The 19999-nt window shown below is 55.0% G+C and overlaps 1 protein-coding gene across 1 annotated transcript in view; it reads left to right on the forward strand.

The window, feature by feature from the left end:
• The first annotated feature begins 2092 nt into the window (after window positions 1–2092).
• Window positions 2093–19999, forward strand: part of MYO18B (myosin XVIIIB) — a 230162-nt gene continuing 212255 nt past the window's right edge. The window contains exons 1-8 of the mRNA XM_058532289.1: window positions 2093–2140; window positions 3858–4016; window positions 9005–10255; window positions 10776–10842; window positions 11656–11768; window positions 13098–13274; window positions 17629–17827; window positions 19699–19841. Coding sequence (XP_058388272.1) covers window positions 2093–2140; window positions 3858–4016; window positions 9005–10255; window positions 10776–10842; window positions 11656–11768; window positions 13098–13274; window positions 17629–17827; window positions 19699–19841 — 2157 coding nt within the window. The remainder of the gene's footprint in view (window positions 2141–3857; window positions 4017–9004; window positions 10256–10775; window positions 10843–11655; window positions 11769–13097; window positions 13275–17628; window positions 17828–19698; window positions 19842–19999) is intronic.

Genomic DNA, 19999 nt, shown 5'->3' on the forward strand with positions numbered 1-19999 from the left:
ACAGTTGGGTCTGTGGTTTTGTGTGTGTGTGTGTGTGTGTGTGTGTGTGTGTATGCTATAAGCAACACAGTGACGAAATTTTCTTGTTTAGGAGTGGTTCCTCAACCTTGTTTTCCAGAAGACAGCTTTCTAGGCCAACTGGGAGAAAATATTTGCAAATCATATACTCGATAAGGGATTAATTTCCAAAATATATAAAGAACTCATACAACTCAACCATAAAAAAAATGAACAACCTTATCAAAAAATCGGCAGATGATATGAACAGACATTTTTCCAAAGAAGATATACAGATGGCCAACAGGCACATGAAAAGATGTTCAACATCACTAATTATAGGGAAATGCGAGTGAAAACTATAATGAGATATCACCTCACACCCATCAGAATGTCTATAATTAACAAGACAGGAAACAACATGTGTTGGAGAGGATGTGGAGAGAAGGGAACTCTCATACACTGCTGGTGGGAGTGCAAACTGGTGCAGCCACTATGGAAAACAGTATGGAGATTCCTCAAAAAATCAAGGATAGAACTACCATATGATCCAGCTATTCCACTGCTGGGTATTTATCCAAAGAACTTGAAAACACTAATTTGAAAAGATATATGCACCCCTATGTTCATTGCAGTATTATTCATAATTGCCAAGACTTGGATGCAACCTAAGTGCCCACCAGTGGATGAATGGATAAAGATGTGGTATATATACACAATGGAATAGTATTCAGCCATAAAAAAGATGAAATGGTGCCATTTGCAACAGCACGGCTGGACCTTGTGGGTATTATGCTAAGCAAAACAGGTCTGACAGAGAATGACAAATACCATATGATTTCACTCATATGTGGAAGATTAAAAAAAACAAACACTTAGATATGGAGAACAGATTGGTGGCTACCAGAGGGGACGGGGGTGGAGGGTAAAAGGGGTAAAGGGCACATGTGCACGGTGACGGACGGAAACCAGACTTTTGGTGGTGAACACAGTACAGTCCATACAGAAACCAAAATATGATGTACACCCGAAACTTACATAATGTTATAAACCAGTGTGACCTCAATTAAAAAAAACGTTATGAATATTTGTCAAGGCTCTCATATGATGCTAAATGTGCTAAATCGTTTCTCCAAGCGCTGGGCCAATTAATAGCTTTTGGTTTCCTGCCCTTTCCTAATTTGCATGGTGAAATTGTGGAGCCAACTGCCCCTTCACAAAAGAAAAACACCATTCTATGGTGTTAGAAGTCAGGATAGTGGTTGCTGTTGAGGGAATAGTAACCAGGAGGGGCAGGGGAAGGGTCAAGGGGGCTGGTAAGGTCCTGTTTATTTTTTGAATTGAGATGTGATTTAATACAGCAACATATTCAATCTTCTTTGTACAGCTGGATGAATTTTTACGTTCGATACACTAGTGTCGCCATCCCCTGCATCAAGATACAGGACATTTCCATTGCTCTAGAAAGTTCCTCGTGCCCTTCCCAGCCCAAAGCTAACAGCTCCTCTGACCTCCGTCACTGTAGATTAGATTTGCCTGTTCTCGAGCTTCTTATAAATAAAATATTTTTATTTGAATTTAATTTTATTTTTAATAATTTTAATTAAAATTATTTTCATTTTATTTAATATTTTAAATTTAATTTAATATATTTTAAAATAAAATTTTTTTTGAAAAATTGAAAATAATATTTTTAATTTGATCAGGGTGCTGGTTGTATAGTTATGTTCTTTACCGGAGAGCCGCTGTGCTACACACTTAGGATTATGTACTTTTCTGCTTGTGTGTTATCTCTCCATGAGAAGTTAGAGTGGGGGGTCGAGGGGGAGGATTTCAGGGCACTGTCCACTGTGTGGCTGGCGGCCTCCGTGCTGGCGGTCCCCCTCCCAGGTGTAAATGACAGTGAGTTGTGCCCGGTGGTCTTGGTTCGTGGCGTGGGAGGGGTGGGAGCGGGCAGTGCCCGTGACTGACCTGTCTCTCTTCTCTCCCCTGCCGTGTCTCCATGTCAGTCCTGTGTCCCTCCACCTCATGTGCTGTGTGTGTCCCTAAAGCCTCGTTCCGTGCCGACCGGCAGAGCCCCATCCATCGTCCCAGCATGGCCATCTCATCACGCCTCGCCCTGTGGGAGCAGAAGGAAAGTGACGCTCGGGGCTGGGCTGCCGCCGCGGGGGCCGGCTCCACCCTCGGAGGACAAGCCATGCCCGGGTGGCCCGGGCTGCCCCCTCCCACCTCAGCCAGCGCCTCCTCGTGGCGTGTCCCGTGCCACCTCCCATCTTCTCCCAGCCAGCTGGGTTAGCCGTGGCCTCCCCAGCCCAGCTGGGCATTAGTGACCATGCCCTTGACCCCTCCCGCGGCTGCCTGGTCTTGCCCTGCTCCTCAGTGGGAGGCGGGGGAGTGAGGGTCCACCAGCTGTCCCGTCTCCATCCTCGTGGCAGCTCTGACGAGCACGGGCCTTTGTGTGGCAAGAAGGGGGGGGGTGGAGAGGGGAGAGGCAGAGCTGTCACCTGCCAGGCTTCTGCCACGGCCGTGGGTTTCCGTGGTCCCTGCCTTCTGTCACCACGGAGAACTGGAAACGGCCTCTTCTCCCCAGTTATTCCTCTTTTCCCTTTCGTGTTTCTCGCAAGATCCCACGAAGGGCCGCCTCTCTGAGGTGTGTTTCCTCCGCCCTCATCCCACCCGTGGCTTTGGGATTGAAGAGTTGGAGGCTGAGGGGTGGGACGAGCAGGAAGCTTCTCTCGGGCTGCCCCCTGGCTGCCTCCGCCCTCCCAGACCCATCTGGGTGCAGCGTGGAGAATGAGGCTGGAAGGCAGCAGAGGCTGACCCCCGCTGAGTGCCCTTAAGTCTCCCTCTCACTTATGACCTGGGCTCCGGTCCGCGGGGAGACGGGGGCGTGGTGTAGACGTGAGCCCCGCCTCGAGTGTCCCCTGCTTTGTCTCCTGGCCTGTCCTATCTCCTCCGGATTCTCCGGTTATCAAAGATCACGTCTTTGCCAGCCACACGCAGAGGACCTTGACAAGGAGCCTATTTTAAGCCAGTGTGTAGCTTTGCCATAGAAAGCTCTGGAGATTTCTCTTTTTTTAACTCACGGGCAGTCTCAGTGATGCCGGTTAAAGACACACCCCAGTCGGCCACAGCCAGTCCCAGGCCTCGGCCCCCAAGACAGAGTCTGAGCTGCAACCCAGGTCCAGCCAGCTCTGGCCTGGACCACGGTTCTGGGGTAAAATGCCGGTGTCCACCTGCCGGCTTTAGGGCCCAGTGTTGGGGAGCCCCTGGCTGCCCAGGTCCCGGTTTAAGGAGCATCAAGAAGTCCCAGCACTGGCTCAGCGGCACGGGCTGTAGCCAAGGGTTGGATCCTTATATAAACCGTGGCTGTCGCCCCTCCCCGCCTCACCGCGTTCCTGGCGCCCAGCGAGTGATTAATTCATGGATTAATCTATTCTATTAACTACAAGCTGAGGTGGGGCAGGAGAATAAGATGATCCATTGGATCTCTGCGATCCAACCCCTTCTGGAAACTAGAAAAGCTCCTCTCAGAGGTCCTCCCAGAGATGGATGTTCCCGTGCAAGGAAGGAAACCAGCGGCCTTGATGGTCCAAATTCACATTATGAGGAACTCAGTCCGGGCAGGAACATATTGACTGGAGTAACCTCTGTTGCTCGTGCATTCCATTTTCACGCGCCATCTCGGTGCCTCGCAGAGCCCCGGCCTCGTCTGCTTTGCCGTGGCGTCTCGTACGTGGGCTTGGTCATGCATGTCCCCCTCGGCCCCCTCCCAGGCTCCATCACAAACTTTTTCAAGAGCCACTTGCCCCCGCTGGTTCACTCACTGACCTTTCTTCTTCCCTGCTTCTGCTGAACAGATTCGGGAAGAGGACAAAAGCCCTCCGCCATCCTCGCCCCCTCCCCTTTTCTCTGTCATCCCCGGGGGCTTCATTAGGCAGCTGGTCCGGGAGACGGAGAAAGAGTCCAAGGAAGCGAGACGGAGGAAAGAGGTGGCACTTGCCTCTCCAGAACTAGAGGTAAGTGGCCCCGCGGGAAGGGGACCAGGTGCCTGTCAACACCCCCATCCTGTCCTGTGAGCCTCCGCTGAGTCCCTCTCCATCCTGCCTTTGCCCCTGCTGTCCCCACTTTGAGGAATGTCGTTTCTTCAGCTTGATCTATTGAACTCCTATGCATCCTTCAAAACCCAGCTCAAATAGTACATCTCTGGAAAGCTCTCCCGTTGCCTTCCTCCCTCTGAGTCCCACTGCACTTAATTGTGGTCAGCATAGTAATTACTTGATCATATGACTTATTTGACTAAGGATTCCTTAAGAGCAACAACTCTCTCTCTTATTCGGCTCTGTATCTTAAGCACCTCTCGTAGACTTGGTTTATAGTGAGTGCTCAACAAATGTTTGTCGAATGAATGAACGAATGAATGATATCAGTTGATGTATGATGGTGGGATCATTTTCCCCTACTTTTGCGGAAAGGGAAACCTAGATATTAGCTAAGAATGTGTACCTAGCTTACTTTTTTTTTTAAACTTTTTTATTTATTTACTTTTTCCCCCAAAGCCCCAGTAGATAGTTGTATGTCATAGCTGCACATCCTTCTAGTTGCCGTATGTGGGACGCGGCCTCAGCATGGCCGGAAAAGCGGTGCGTCGGTGCGCGCCCGGGATCCGAACCCGGGCCGCCAGCAGCGGAGCACGAGCACTTAACCGCTAAGCCACGGGGCCGGCCCTGTACCTAGCTTACTTTAAGCAGAAAAGATATTCAGTTGGTATTCACTGGTCATAGCTGAATTGGTTGTTAAACATTGGAATCCTTCCACACCAGGTGGTAAACGGCCATGGCCCCAGCCCCCCAACTGCCCTCCAGGGGCAGTGCTCATCTCGGCCCCTCCTGTGAGTCCCTCGGAATGGCCAATAATTAAAGGGTTAATGCTTAGCACAGGTGAGACCTCCGTACCCTGCTCCTGCTGGCGTCCCTTCTGATTGGTTGGTGTCTATAGAAACCCTTAATTATTCTGAATAGCACTGCTGGGTTGAAGCAATAGCTGGACAAGACGCAGCCCCTGACTTCAAGAACTTGCAAATTTATCCCTGCTGGTGGCCGGTGCCGTCTCCCTCAGCCAGGGAACCTGGACAGGGTGACGAGGCTGGACGCCAGGGAGGCGTGCTTAGAGAGCAGTGCACCTCGAGGAATGCCCTTTGTTCATCTTCATCTATTAAACTGCTATGCATCCTTCAAAACCCAGCTCAAACAGTGCGTCTCTGGAAACAGTACCTCTGTGTTAGGGGGAATCGCATCTCCCTGTGCCCCTCCAGCGCCCCCTTGAGGCGCGATAAATGCTGCAATGATTGGGCTGAGATCTGGTGGCCTCAGGGCCTGGAGCTGGCTTGAGCCCAGCGGCCACCCTGGCCCCACCTCCCCCTCCCCTTCAGCTGTTGTTTGTCTGGCCGGCCCCCCCACGCGCCTGCGCCTGTCCAGTTACAATGACTCGGCTGCGTCAGAGAAGTCTCCGGCAGCTGAACAGCAGCAGCTGCCGAAACCCCCCTGCCAGGTCTTTGTGGGGGAAGGTGATAGGGAGGACAGGCCCTGCCCCTACCCCTGACTGACTCAGACATAAGTGGGAGCCAAAGTCCCCCCGTGGGCTGTTGTTAGATCATGATGAAATGTTACTGTGTGCCGTTTATCACCAGACGACGTTCCCTTTGCTGCTTGCGGGTTTATTTGAAACCCTGTGCAGTAGATGGGGGAGATGGAATTATACCCACTTCTCAGAGGTGGAGACTGAGGCTCTGAGAGGTCAAGCGACTTGCTCAAGGTCGTGAGGCCAGACAGAGGCAGAGCCAGGGCAAGAGTCTATGTATCCTCTGCTCTCGTGAGCTGCCTGGGGAAGGGCCAGTCTGGTGAGTCAGGGCGCTGGTGTGGCGGCCACAGAGGCCTGCAGAGGACAGGGTTCCCCAAGGCTGCAGGCCATGCTGTGTCGCTGTGCACAAGCTAAGAAGCAGGGCCGAGCAGAGGATGGGGACAAACTGTCACCGCTGCGCCTGGACAGAAACTCAGAGCCAAGACGCAGGATGGACAGGCCTCAGGCCACAACAGGTGGCTGGACCAGGGACCGAGACATTCCTGGGCCTGGAGCAGGGCAGCCTCGGGACATGTTCCTGCGAGGTGGCAAGCCCTGGCTGGCTCCTGCCAATTGAATTTTCTGTCCCAATCCGTAGATAACTCCAGACTCTCTCTCCTCATCGCAGCACAGCCGTTTCATTTGATCCTCGCGTCATCCTTGCCAGGAGCCACTGGAATCCATCACCATTTTGTAGGAATGGAAGACGAGGCTCAGGGAGGTGACGTGGTCTTCCTAAGGCCACCCGGCCAGTGAGGGACAGGGAGAGGCTGGAGTAACGCTGGGGTAGAAAGAGACCCATATCGAGTGTCAGGAGGACTGGATTCTGGCTCTGGCCCCAGCACTCTGAGTGGTCCAGGTCAAATCCCTTCGCCGCTCTTGGCCTCAATTTGCTCATCTGTGAAATGGATGTACTGTGAGTTCCCTCTCGGCTCCTGTGACCCCAGGGGAGCTGCTGCTCCCGTGTCCTAAGGAGGCCGCACGGGGGACTGAGGGCTTTGGTGGCTGTGAAAATCCAAACGAAGAGAGGTCACGGGTGGTGGCAGGAGGCTGGGACTGGTTATCCCGTTTGGCCCGTCCCCACGGGACTGTCTCCTCCATGGTTGTTGGTTAAAAATAAGGCACTGACTCACTTTTCAAAATGGTGTAGACGGGGGTGAGATTCACCAGGGGCAGCCAATCCCCCTTCCGGGGCTGTGTCCTGTCTGGGCCCGGAAGGTCAGACTTTCCACCAGGCTACGGGCCCTAGAGCGGTGGTTCTTGGTCCTGTTTGCGCACTGGGATCCCCGAGGAGCCACGGCCCAGCCACATCAGGTCTGGGAGTGGGGCCAGCGCGTGAGTATTTTTACAGCTCCCGGGAGATCGCAGTGAGCCCCAGAGAGACAAGAAGGACATTAACACTCAGCGGTTACGGGCACCGGCTTTCGGCTCAGAGGGGCCCGCATGACTTTATACTCCTGCTTTGTCTCTTGGGCCACCTGACATCTTTGTGTTGGCTTCCTTATCTGTAGAACGGGGAGAAGTTCAGAACCTGCTGTGTTGGGTTCTTATGCGCGGTAAGCAGGATGTGCATGAGGTGATGAAGGGCCCGTTGCGCGGCTCTATAGATGAAGGCTCTTATTAGTATCATCATCGTCATTACAAAGATGAAGAGAGACGCTGTGCTCTTGAGGCCTCCACCACCTAAAAGAGGAGAGAGACCCAAATCAAAGCCAGAAGACAGAATGTGGCCATTGTTGGAGATGGTGGCCCGCCAGTGCCCCGGGCCTTCCTGGGTAGATGAGACCATTTCTGACTGAGGTCCTCAGGCAAAGGTGTGCGGAGGATGTGGCCTTTGAGCTGGGTGTAGAAAGATGAGAAGAACATGGATGGGTGAAGAGGGGAAGGGCGTTCCCGGAAGCAGGCTCAGCATGAACGGAAGCATGGAAGCAAGGAGGCATCAGGTGTGGTAGGAGATGCCCGCGTGGCTAAGGTGTGGGGACAAATGGGGACATTGAGACCAGAATGGGGGGGCTCCTCATTGAGGACTTGGGAGTGGCAGATAGTAGTGTTGAATGATTTTCCCACAGCCTGTGGGCAGCGGCCCAAATCTTTTGATCACATTTAAAATGATGGGCAGCAAATTGAAGGGACGCCAGCTCAGAGGCTGTGACAGTGGCCCAGGTGAGAGAGAGTGGACCTGGGTTTGAGAAAGGAGACAGAGATGTGAGGCTTTGCAGGCTGGAATCAACACAATCCTAGGGCTGTTTTAGACGCAAGAGGAGGATGGGAACCGGACATTCCAGGCCCAGGGGTGGGAGGCTGGTCTCAGTACCATCCAAGATGGCAGAACTCAGACTGGGACAGGTGGTGAGGCCAGGGCAGGGTGGAACTGCCCGTGAGGTCGCTTTCTGCAGAGACAGAGGCAAGGCTGGCCCCGAGAGCAATTCAGGCCACAGCCAGGCTGGTTGAGGATGGAGGGCTGGGCGGGGCTGACAAAACAAGGCAGTAAACGGGCCTGGGAGAGGAGCAGGCAGTGGAGACCTGAGGGGATGACGTAGCCCCAATGTCTGCGTCAGGAAGGAGTGGAGGGCCTCGGGGCAGGACCCAGGGCCCTCACCTGGTATGGGGGCGCAGGTGTGGGTGCCAGGATACCAGACATGGCGGCAGCTCAGTTCGTTCAGATCTCTGCGATTTCCAAAGTCTTTTTCCACATCGCATCCTACAAAATACCTGGATGGTGGGGTGGCATCTGCCTGCATAGATGGAAAACTGAAGCTCAGAGAGGACAGGTGATGTTGGCCATGTCACCCAGCTGGAAAGTGTCTGGGCCGAGACTGGCACAGGTCCTCTGACGAAAAGCCCCAAGTCCTCTCCCTGGTGACACCTTCCTGGCCCAGCAGGAAGAATCAGGCAGAAATAACAATAATAACAGCTACAACAGCAACAATAACAACGGCAGCAGCAGCTACTGTTACTGAGGACTTACTATATGCTGGGCTCAGTGTCTGTGTATTATCCTGAGTCCTCACACCCACCTTGCAATGTAGGCCATGACGATCCTCATGTTGTTGATCAGGAAACCGGCTCAGAGAGAGGGAGTAATTTACCTAAGGCCGCACAGCTAGTGAGAGGCAGAGTTAGGAGTTGAATTTGGGTCTGTCGGGCTCCAAAGTCCACTCTCCTTCCACTCCGTCCCTTGGTCTTGAGGTGCCGGCTTGAGGTCTAGGGTGTTGGGGTTTGACTCATTGCCGGGCACAGTGCCCATCAGATCCTGTAGGTGCCTGAGGGTCTTTGGATGGATGAGTGGCTGGGTGGACAAATGAATGAATGAGTGAGTGAGTGAATGAGTGAATGACAGGCTGTCAGATCAGCAAGCAGCTGAGTAGGATTGTGGTCTCTCTCCTAGACCCCAGAAATTTCCACTAGCCAACCCAACAGCAAGTCCAACGATGGCTCCAAATCTGGAAGCCAACACATTTCCCAGGACAACCGGTCCAGCTCTCCCCAGAACGCGAACATTCCGGGCAAGGAGAGCGAGGGCGCTGGCCCCGCGGGCCCCATGCTGATGACCAGCATCAATGGCGAGAGGCCCCAGGAGGCGGGCCCCGGCGGGACGCCAGCCAAAAAACCCGTGCCCTTCAGGAGAGGTGTGAGGAGGGGCGACGTGTTGCTGATGGTGGCCAAGCTGGACCTGGAGTCAGCCAAGCCGGAGCAGAGCCCGCCCCCGGGGGCCCCCGCCCGCGAGTCCCCACCCCCAGCCACAGACCCTGGAGGGGAACACAAAGGGGACACCTCATGGCCTCCTCGTGGCCCCCAGGCCAGCACTGAGGACGCAGCCCCGAGGGCTGAGGAGACCCAGACTGGGGGTCTTCGGGACTCAGCAACTGTGCTTCCGACAAAAGGCGAGAAGGCTCAAGACACGGTGGGGAAAGGGGGCGGGGCCCCTCAGACCAAAGGGCTGAAAGGCGATGAGCCCCAGGGCAAAGAGAGGCCAGGTGAGGGGGGACAAACAGGGACAGCAGAGAAGGGGGCAGGGGACCCCTCAAACAAGATGGCAAAGGGGAGTCTATCTAAGGATGCAGGGGGTGAAGGGAAGCGGGCTGGGGCTCAAATTCCGGTGAGAAAGTGGGGAGGTTCCTTGGGCAGAAGGAGCAAGGGGGTCGGTCCCCAGAGTGACAAGGACAGAGAGGGTGCGCTCCTGAGTAAGGCCGAGAAGACAGACGGACCTCAGAGCAAGGCGGAGGCGGGCGAAGCGCAGGGGAAGGTCGGGAAGGTGGGGGAAGCTCCCGCAGTGATGGAGAAAGCGGGTGACGCTCCGAGGGTGCCTGGGAAGCCAGGGGAGCCCCAGGAGGAGATGCGAAAGGTGGGGCAACCTCGGAGGGAGTCCGATAAGGCTGGGAGGAAGACAGAGAAGGGCTGTGAAGCCCCTGAGGAGGTGGATGCACGTGGGGAGACCCCGGCGGTGGCCGGGAAGGGGGGCGGGCCGGACAGCAGAGGGCAGAAGGTGAAGGAGCCCTGTGCAAGAGTGGACAAAGGGGCTGAAGCCCTGGACACAGAGCTGGAAGGACCTAGACAGCCTGCTCTGGAGAGCCACGCAGAGAGGCCTCAGACACAGGAGAACCAAGAGGGGCCGGCCCAGAGCGGAGACTCGGACCAGGTGAGGGGCTGCAGCCCTGTGAGTGGGGAGGGGCAGGCGGGACCCTCCAGAGAAGGAGGATGGGAAGGACTTGCCCCTGGGGGTGGACAAGGCGGAGACAGGGATGGACAGGGAACTGGAGAGGGGTGCCAGCCCAGAGGAGGGGACAGGCGGGGGTCTTGAGCACCCCCTGCACCTGTCCCGGAACGAGATTCTCCACAGAGTGAGGAGTTCCCAAGAATGCGAGATGTCCCCTTATGGCTGTGCTTGCTCTCAATGTCACATGATGGTCCTCATACTTGGGGCCGCATAAACAGCAGATTGCTCAACATGCGGATCGCTGGCCCCACCTTGGAGCTTCCCATTCAAAAGGCCAGGGCTGGGGCCACAGCATCTGCATTTAAATAAGCCTCCCCATCCCCAGAGATTTCAGTGGTCCCAGACCACACTGGGAGCAGCTCCCATGTAAGGGGTTCCCCCTCACACGGGGGTGGGGAGGGCAGCGTGGTTCTGCTTTAATCTCTGTGGGCTTTGCTCTCAGGCTCCTGAAGACAGGTGGTACGAGGCAGAGAAGGTCTGGCTGGTTCAGAAGGATGGATTCACTCTCGGTAATTAGGGGTGTTAGCGCATCTGAGGCGTCTAAGATTTTCCTCTTGAGCCCCCTACTGCTGCGAGCTGTGTTTGCCGGGTCCTGATCACAGTCTGGGGAGAACGGAGAAGGATAAGGAGCGGCTGAGACTAGCATGGGGCTATGTGGTTTTGGGGTGGGAATAGCTGAGTGTCAGCTCACTCTTGGCGGCTGGTCCACTCGGTGCTGTTTGCAAAGGCTTTTGAGCATTGGTGATTAATCATTTAACTAATTCATTAATGCAAGAACATCGCTTGGTTCCTACAGCGTTCCACAAGGAATTTGGAGTCTAGTGCAAGTGGGCAAATAGGTTTCGTCTCATGAGCCCACTTTTGTCCATTAGTTGTGACCATGCTCCACCGAGAAGCAATTCTGAGTCCCAGTCAGGACATGGCTGGGAAGAGTGATTGATTAGTGATGTCTGTCATGGGCACTGGGAGGGGAAAAAGCAGCCTGCATGCCATTATCTGCCATCCCAGTTCTAGGTATGTGATGGGTCCATGCACCCAATGACCTGGGTGCCTACTCTGTGCCTGGCACTGTGCCAGCTGATAAAAGCCCAAGGGGGGTCAGACCCAGACTCTGTCCTCAAAGTGTTTGGGTCATAATTCAGAACCCTCCAGTGAATAGGCCCTAAGGGGAGAGGATGCTGCCCCTTTCTGACCTGTCCCGGGACCCCTCTCCAGCTGCCTGGTCTGGCTCTGCAGCTCAGAGCTGTCTTTCCTCTCTTCTCCACTCCCCTTCCCTGCCCTCCCCTCCTCTTCCCTCGCTCTCTGTTTGGCCTGTCCACCAGCAACGGTGCTGAAGCCAGATGAGGGAACAGCCGACCTGCCGGCAGGAAGGGTGCGCCTTTGCATTGATGCTGACAAAACCATCACCGAGGTGGATGAGGAGCATGTTCATCGGGTGAGCCCCCTGTCCCCTCCCTGCCTGCTGCACACCTTCCTCCCCCGCCCCTGCACGAGGGTTCCTTGAACCTGACTGCAGATTCTATGTGGGCTTGCTGCTCTGGAGGGAGTTACAAGAAGACCACTATTCTCATGGCTCTGCTGGAGATATATTGTTAGGGGGTCATTACTCTGTCTTGCGGTGTCCCCTTTATGAAGATACATTAAGAGACAGGTTTGTCAGGTCTTCGGACTGGGAGTTCTTCTGTTTGACCCAAGAAAGTGATGGCTTTTCATTTTATGGACATTGCAAATCATGTTACAGAGCGTGTTTCCTTTTTCACCCTGGCTGCCAGGGAACTCAGAGCCAAATTTGCTGCTTGCCATTACCCATAGCATAGGTTCCAATGGCCTATATTTTGGGTATCAACCTTCCTTTTAGTTTTGCTTTTTCAGTTGTTTTGCGTAATTTTTGCAGCGCACCATAAATCTGTTTGAGGATAAGTCGAAGAATAGTGATAGGAAAAAAAGGTCCTGTCCTGATCCTTTTCCACCCCTCACAGCCTACTAATGGAGAAAGAGTTTCCTCTAGGAACTCCACATGGGCCTTGTTCATCTTCATCCCTCTCTGCTCCTCCTCTGTCCACCCCAGGCCCTCCACTCCCATTGGTGTTGGGAGTTTGCAAAGGGCCAGGGCCCTCAGGAGAAAGGCTGACCCATAAAAGAGCCGAGGCTTGATCCAAACCCCAGAGCATTAGGCCCAGAAAATTCCCTGAAGTTGGAAAGAACGTAGGAAGCCTTTTAGAATGGATGCCCCTAGAAGAAGGTGTAATCGTCCATTGCTTCCAGAAGGGTTTGGGCATACTTCCAAGGGATCAATGCAGGATGGGCTATCAGAGAAAGGAACTGTTTGGCTATTGGCCTCCATCCTTGAGTGTCACAGAGCACACTCAGAGCTCCCCACAAGACCCAGAAGAGGAGGAAACAGCAGTGGATGCCGTCTCGGTCTGGAACACCACCCTTCTCTATGTGGTATTTGAGATACAGAAGGCGCTCTGCATCTTGCCGTGTCTGTCTTAGGAGCATCTCCCCTCACGGTGCAGGGAGTGCAGGAAGGCAGGACCAGTGTGACGAGAGGGTGGCTCTCGGGGTGCACAAGGGGCAAAGGAGAAGGGCCGCCCCTATTTCATCTGTAGGGTTTCGTCTGTCTCCAGAGTCCTCGTGTTCTGTTCTGGTCTTCAGCACACAGCTCTCCAGGGACAGGGCCCCCAGGGCTGTGTGTGTGTGTGTAGGGGTGGTGGTGTAGCGGCCCAGGAGGCCAGAGAACGCTCTCTGTCATGGTTCGCAGGCCAACCCCCCTGAGCTGGACCAGGCCGAGGACCTGGCCTCCTTGGTCAGTGTCAACGAATCGAGTGTCTTGAACACGCTTCTGTGCCGTTACCGGGCTCAGCTGCCGCATACCTGCACGGGGCCGGACCTGATCGTCCTCCAGCCTCGGGGGCCCCCGGCGCCCTCTGCAGGCAAGGTGAGGGGGCACCACCGGGGTGGAGCCCGGGGACAGGCCCAGGAGGGGTGGGGGGGGGGCTCCCTCTGCATCTCAGGGAGAGCAGAGCAGCCAGAGCCCCTGCAAACCTGTCTGTGAGTAGCATCCTGCCAGACGTGAGATTCAGGGGCTTTGTGGGCATCGTGGGCCATCGAGGACCACACGATCCCCCCTTCTCAGGGAAAGGTGAGTAACTGATGGAAACAAGAGTGGGAGCATTAACGACAGTAACTATAGCAAGAGAAAATGTCGAGTGAGTGTCAGCTCCGTACCAGGCACTGCTTCAAGACCTTCACATATTCTCAGTTAATTCTCCGCCCACCTGAACAGACAGGTACCGTCACTAGCCCCATTTTACAGGTGAGAACTGGCTGGGCCAGCTGCTCAACTCGCAGGTTCAGCAAGCAGAGGAGCCGAGATAAAGCCCAGGCCACAGGCTCCTCTGCGCTCTGAAGCCCACGCTGGCCTCTGGGGGGTGCCGGACACCCACATGAGTCGGGAGACAGAAGCCTCGCTTCTGCGTTTATTGATTTATTTCCTGTGAAGTGTGGAAACGGCCAGTTGCGTGAATTCAGTCAAAGCAAAGGCAATCTCTCAGCGCCACCTTGTGGCAAGGCCTGCAGCCACAACTGAGTGATTTGGGCCGATGGATCCCCTTCACTCCTTCAATGGCTGCTGGTGGAGACATTGGTTGGGGGTCTCCTACATGCAGACATGGGGGAAAGAGCAGGGAAGGAGACCGGCAAACAAGCCTGCCCTTGGGAGCTTCCATTCGAGGGAGGGAAGCCACCCCCAAATGATGAGATCACATGGGTGGAGCAGATGAGTGCAGAGGAGGAGAGTGAGGGCCCGGGTCAGGCCAGGTCTGACACGTGGTCATAATGATTCTGTCTTTTACTCTGAGCAGTGGGATGGTCTGACTTACGTTGCAAAAGGATCCCTTGGCTGCTGGCTGGAGGATAAATGGAGGGAGAAAAGGGGGAGGCAGGGAGACCCGTTGGAGGTCAAACATCTTATTTGATCGCTATTTTGAGGACTTGTCCGTAGGGGAAGGCACAGGCTTCTAGAGCACCTGCCAACTCACCATGAGTGCCTTGGAAAGATCACAGTGCCTCTCTGGCCTCGGTGTTTTCATCTGTCAACTGGGGATGAAAAGCCACTTCTTGCCCCCCTGGAGTCCCAGGGGACAAGTCCATTCCTAGCTCTCGAATGATGCTAAGTCCAATGAAGAGGGGGCAGTGGCCCTGCACCCCCCCCTCCCCAAGACTTCTCTTCTCCAGGATACCCACCCCACCTCTTACGTCATCCTCCAGGCCCCTCCCCAGCCTGCTGTCTATGGCCAGGGGCCTGGAATGGCGACAGCTCCGCACGTTCTCTTTCCCCTCCCTTGCTGGGAGGGCTCTGCTTCTGTGACTGCAGCCCAGGGCCTCTGAGCCTCCAAGAAGCAGAGTGACTCCTCTGGCTCCTTAGGAGCCCCCCTTGGGAGGGACGTTTTGTGCAGGCCCCTGGGCAAGCCAGATTCTCACCGGCGGGCGATCCTGGGTTGAGGCATCCATTGCACAACCTGGGCCAAAGAGCCTAAAAGCGCCACCATTGGAACACGGCCTGGAAGGAGGAGCTTGAGTCTCGGGATCTCCCTAAGCCCCTACCCCAGGCCCCCCCCCACCCCAGCTTCCCACACCCAAACCCTCAGCCACCCCCTATTCTCTGGCTGAGTCACCTCTGGTTCCTCAAACGGCCACCAGGTGGGAGCACAGACCTGCAGTGAGGCTGGGACTGGGGCCGCCTGGAAGATGGCCTGGGTGGGGTCTGGGGCAGGGCTGGGGCCTCTCTCACTGGGGGTCTGGGCCCACCTGGTGTCTAGGAGCTGGGTGGGTGCCTGGGGGGTGCAAGTCTTTGTGGGTGTGAGTGTGTGGGGTGCAGATGGGCCCCACTCTGTGTGCAGGGGCCTCTGCCACGGTTGGGTGCGTGTGCCCGTGAGCACGCCCATGTGCAAGCATGCAAGGGCACGTGTGCACAAATCCATGTATGTGCATGCAGGGGTCTGGGCCTGCAGAATTCCCCCTTCTCCCCTCCAGGCTGTGGGTCTGAGGCGCCGACAGATGGGATAGCCTGTCCCCTGGACTTTAGTACTTCCAGAGTGGGAGGCGGCTCCCGGGCTCAGACCCCAGGACCCTTGGCCCGTCATGCCCAGGGCTGTGTCCAGCCGGTGTGGGGGCTTGTCCCCACCTTTGCCAGCTTTGGGGTCCTGCTGAGCCCTGTGTTTTGCATCAGGATAGGGACTCATGACTGTTCCTGGGGGTCTCGGAGCAACAAAGGCCAGCAGTGGATTGGGGGCACCCCTTGGGCCCAGGCTGGAGCTCCAGGCCGGGGGAGGGCCACCACCTAGCGTTTGTGCCCCTGGTCCTGCGGCGGCACTCGGGAGGGTCTTGCTGGGCCCGGTGGTCACCCACTTAGCATCCCGGGCTTCCGATGTCGTCCTCCAGCCAGGCCCTCCCCCTGCGCCCTTCGGGGCCCGTCCGCGGACCTCGCCGTCTCCACTCGCCCTCTCCCCCGCGCGCTCAGCAGGCTGTCGTCACACCAGTGAGCTCCACGCTGCCGCGGGGTCAAGTCTCTGGTCTCCTCTGACTCGACCCTCAGCAGCATTTGAGGGGACGAGCCCTCCAGCCTCCCGCCCTCGCTCCCTTCCTTGGCTCCAGGGCTGCGCTCTCCAGGTTTCCCTTCCGGCCCGCTGGCCCCTCTCAGCCTCCCTTGCTGGGCTCCCTGACCCCTCGGAGTCGGGGTGCCCTGGCCCCACACTCTTCTCTCCTCCTCTTGAAACGCCCCCTTCCCTGGTGATCTCCTCCAGGCTCACGGCTTCCAAATGGCTTCCGTTACGTGTCATTTAATTATTTGTTCTGTTTCTCATCCGTCTCTTCCCAACAGAAGGCCAGGTCCCCAGGCAGGAGCTTTGTGTTTTCAGGCAGGTTTGTTAAGGTACCATTTACACACAGTTCAACTCACCCTTTTTAGTCCTGTAAGTTTTTGATAAAAGTGTCTCACTGTATAACCATCTCCACCATCAATGACAGGACCGTTCCATCACCCCCAAAATTCCCCGGACCCCCACGTCCAGCCCTTGGCAGCCTCCAATCTGTTTTTTTGTCCCTATAATTTTGCCTTTTCTTAAAAGTCGTATAAACGGAATGGTACAGCGTGTAACCTTCTGAACTGGCTTCTTCCACTCATCACGGTGCATTTGAGATTCAACCCTCTGGTGGCAGCTGTCGGCTGTTTATTTCTTTCTTTCACAGTATTTTATTGCACTAGTTTGCTTCTCCATTCATAGGGGACCGATTGTCCTGGTTTCCCCAGGACTGAGGGGTTTTCCAAGAAAGGAGACTTTTGATGCTAAAACCAGGATGGTTGGTTACCCTCGTTCATGAGTTGAAGGACATTTGGGTTGTTTCTAGTTTTTGGTGATTTTGAATGTATATTCAATATAACCAATGACATAGCGGGTTGTTTGTGGACAGGAATGTTCGTTTCTCTTGGGTAAATACCCAGGAATGGGATCGCTGGGTTGTCTGACGGGTGTACATTTCACTGTACAAGAAACCGCCAGACTTTTCCAGAGTGGCTGTATCATGAGCGTTCCCAACATTGTGTGAGAATTCCAGTTGCTCCACGTCTTCACCAGAACCTGTAGTGAGTGTTAAAAAAATGAAGAACACTTTTTAGCCATTCTAATAGGTATATACTGGTCTCTCCTCGTGGTTGGTGGAGATTTATTTTATCTGTTTTGCACAGTGTGGTGTCCCCAGTGCCTGAGACAGTGCCTGCTACATGGTAGACACTCAGTGAATATTTTTATTGAATGGAAAATGAATGAATGGATGAATGAATGAAGTGGAAGGAACTTCAGGTGTTACCTAAATCGGTTATGGCAAATACACAGCACACATACCACCAGCTCCCCCAGGCCCCGTTTTGTTTCCATGGCAGACATTACTAATCAATTTGCCGTTTTATCCGGCTGCCCCATTCCAGGCAGGTGCTGTCTAATAAGTGAGATGAGCCCCACGAGCTAACCCAGCTCTAGTTCAAGCCTCCTGCTGGCTGAAGAGGAGACTCAGGCTCAGAGGAGGCTCGAAGGCCCAAGGACTCATAGCAGTCCAGGGGCAGGACTAGACTCCAGGCTGGGCTCTTCCCAGTAAAATGCGAGACTTCTCTGGCAGGGATGGAGTAGGATGGAGGCAGGGACACGGATCTGGGCTCGCTGGGGTGGGGTACCATCTGGAGTGCTCCCTGGGCACCGGCTGGGGTGGGAAGACTGAGGCCTGGGATCTTCCCGCAGGTGCCCAGGGGCCGCCGGGATGGCCTGCCTGCCCACGTCAGCTCCCTGGCCCAGCGGGCATACTGGGCGCTGCTGAGCGAGCGGAAGGACCAGAGCATCGTGGCCCTGGGCCGGAGTGGCGCCGGGAAGACCACCTGCTGCCAGCAGGTCCTGGAGCACCTGGTGGGGATGGCAGGCAGTGTGGACGGCAGGGTGTCAGGTACAGCAGTCTCCAGGTGACATGTAGCCAGGGGAGGGGGCGTCGTGGGAGGGGGGTAGGGAAAGTTGGAGGGGGGCGCTGGGTGCTATCTATTCAGTAGCATTCCCTGAGCATGTGTGCTGACCCTGTGCTTGCCACTGGGCAGGGCCACCCCTAGCCCGTTGGACACCTTTGTGGGAATTAGAAAAAGGTACTCCTTCCCCAAGACATTCACAGCCATCTGTGGGACAATCATACGTTGATGTTGTTAGAACCAAACCCTGGACTGCCTCGTGCTGGGGAATCATCCTAATCAGTATACAGATCTATGATTGTATGATGAACATGAAGCGCCCTTGGATGTGGTGTCCTTGTGCAGTGCACAACCTGCTGAACTGTACAGAGGACCCAGCAAGTAAAGACAGGAGGGCAGGGCCTATGCTCAGGAGGAGCTGACAGCCAGAAGGGAAACTGAACTGTACATATGTGCCAAACTCAAGGGCTTTGCAGACAGTGCTGGTTAGGCGTGAGGCAGAGGGAGCACGGAGGAGGGGGAGGGGGACTTCCTTGAGGAAATGATGTTTGAGTTAGGCCTTAAAGAAAGAGGGCCAATTAATAATAGTAATAATTTCAATGTTAGTAATGATCATAGTAAACACTTGCTGAGGACTTCTGTTCCAAGGCCTATTCCAAGCCTATTAACTTATTTATTATTTACAAGAGCCTCTAAGGTAGATATTATTATTATTCAGATTTTATAGGTGAGGACATTAAAACTCAGAGAGGTTAACCAGCTTGCCTAGGGCCACACAGCTAATCCATCCTAGAGCTGAGATTCAAACTCAGGCAGCCTGGCTCCAGAGCTGTGAGCCCTGGGCCAGTGTTCTCAATGCTTTTTCATTTTTGTTTCTCGAAGGAGCCCTTTTAGACGTTTCTTCCCCTAGTCATCCCCCACCATGAAATTTTAGTGCCATAGATACACCATGGTCTGTTATGCAGTGTTTGTATATCTGTGCTCTCTACATAAGAAAGTAAAATTTCCCCAACCCCAAGAATAGTTTCTGCCCTCTTGGGGGCAAAGTTCTCCCCGCTGAGAATACGTAGCCTGGGCGATAATGCTTTTCTAGTCATAATAAGTGTAATGCTAGCACCACCATATTTGGAGCACATTCTAAGCACTTTACATTATTAAATCATTTAGTTCTCACGACAACCACATGAGGGAGGTGCTATGATTGTCCCCATATTACAGATGGGATATCTGAGGCACAGGGAGGTTAATTAAATGCCCTAAGTTAGGTAACTAGCAAAGGGCAGAGCCCATATTCAATCTCGCTTAACCACTGTGCCATGCTGCTTCTCCACTGTGTTATCCAATGCTTTATTGATCACCTAGTCTACACCTGGCCCGCCTTAGGAGCTGGGGATACAGTGAGGAGAGGCACCAGGGTTAGAGAGGGTGGGAGTCAGGCGAGGCTGTATCCAGGTGCCTAGCCCAGTGGCTGGCGCAGAGTAGGTGCTGGATAAATAGTTGTGGGGAGACTGCAGGGCTTTTCAAGCCTGCCGTGACGGGGAGTGCCCTGAGAGCAGGTCTGAGAACGTTAATGCCCTGCCCTCCTCCTAGATTCCATCAGGCCCGGGAGGCCCCAGGGCAGCCCTGTCACCCAGATTCTACCAATCCTGGGTCTGTGTACTCCCTCTTCCTGACTCAGTCTTGCTCCTCTGCACCCCTGCTCACAGCACAGGGCCAGGCCAGCAGTGACACGTGTGTGGTTTCGAGCTGAGCTGGGGAGGTGGCAGGCCCAGCATGGGGTCTGGGTGTGGGGCAGGGGCCAGAGGGGAAGGCAGTCCTGTGAGAGGCGAGGGTGACGCCCTGCCCCGTGCCCCCACAGTGGAGAAGATTCGGGCCGCCTTCACCGTCCTCCGGGCCTTCGGCTCCGTGTCCACCGGCCACAGCCACAGTGCCACCCGCTTCACCATGGTGATGTCGCTGGACTTCAATGCCACGGGCCGAGTCACGGCCGCTCAGCTCCAGGTGAGAGCTCCGGGCGGATGGGAGAGGGGGGTCCTTGGGGCTGCAGGGTCCCCAGCCCCTCAGCAGAGTCTGCGCCTCCAGCTGGGACCCTGGAATGTGTCTCCCCAAGCCGTGGCCAGCTTGTCCCCACCCCGCTCAGTGCCCAGAACGCCCCCCGG

The sequence above is a fragment of the Diceros bicornis genome, chromosome 35, assembly GCF_020826845.1.
Source record: "Diceros bicornis minor isolate mBicDic1 chromosome 35, mDicBic1.mat.cur, whole genome shotgun sequence".
Taxonomy (NCBI): domain Eukaryota; kingdom Metazoa; phylum Chordata; class Mammalia; order Perissodactyla; family Rhinocerotidae; genus Diceros; species Diceros bicornis.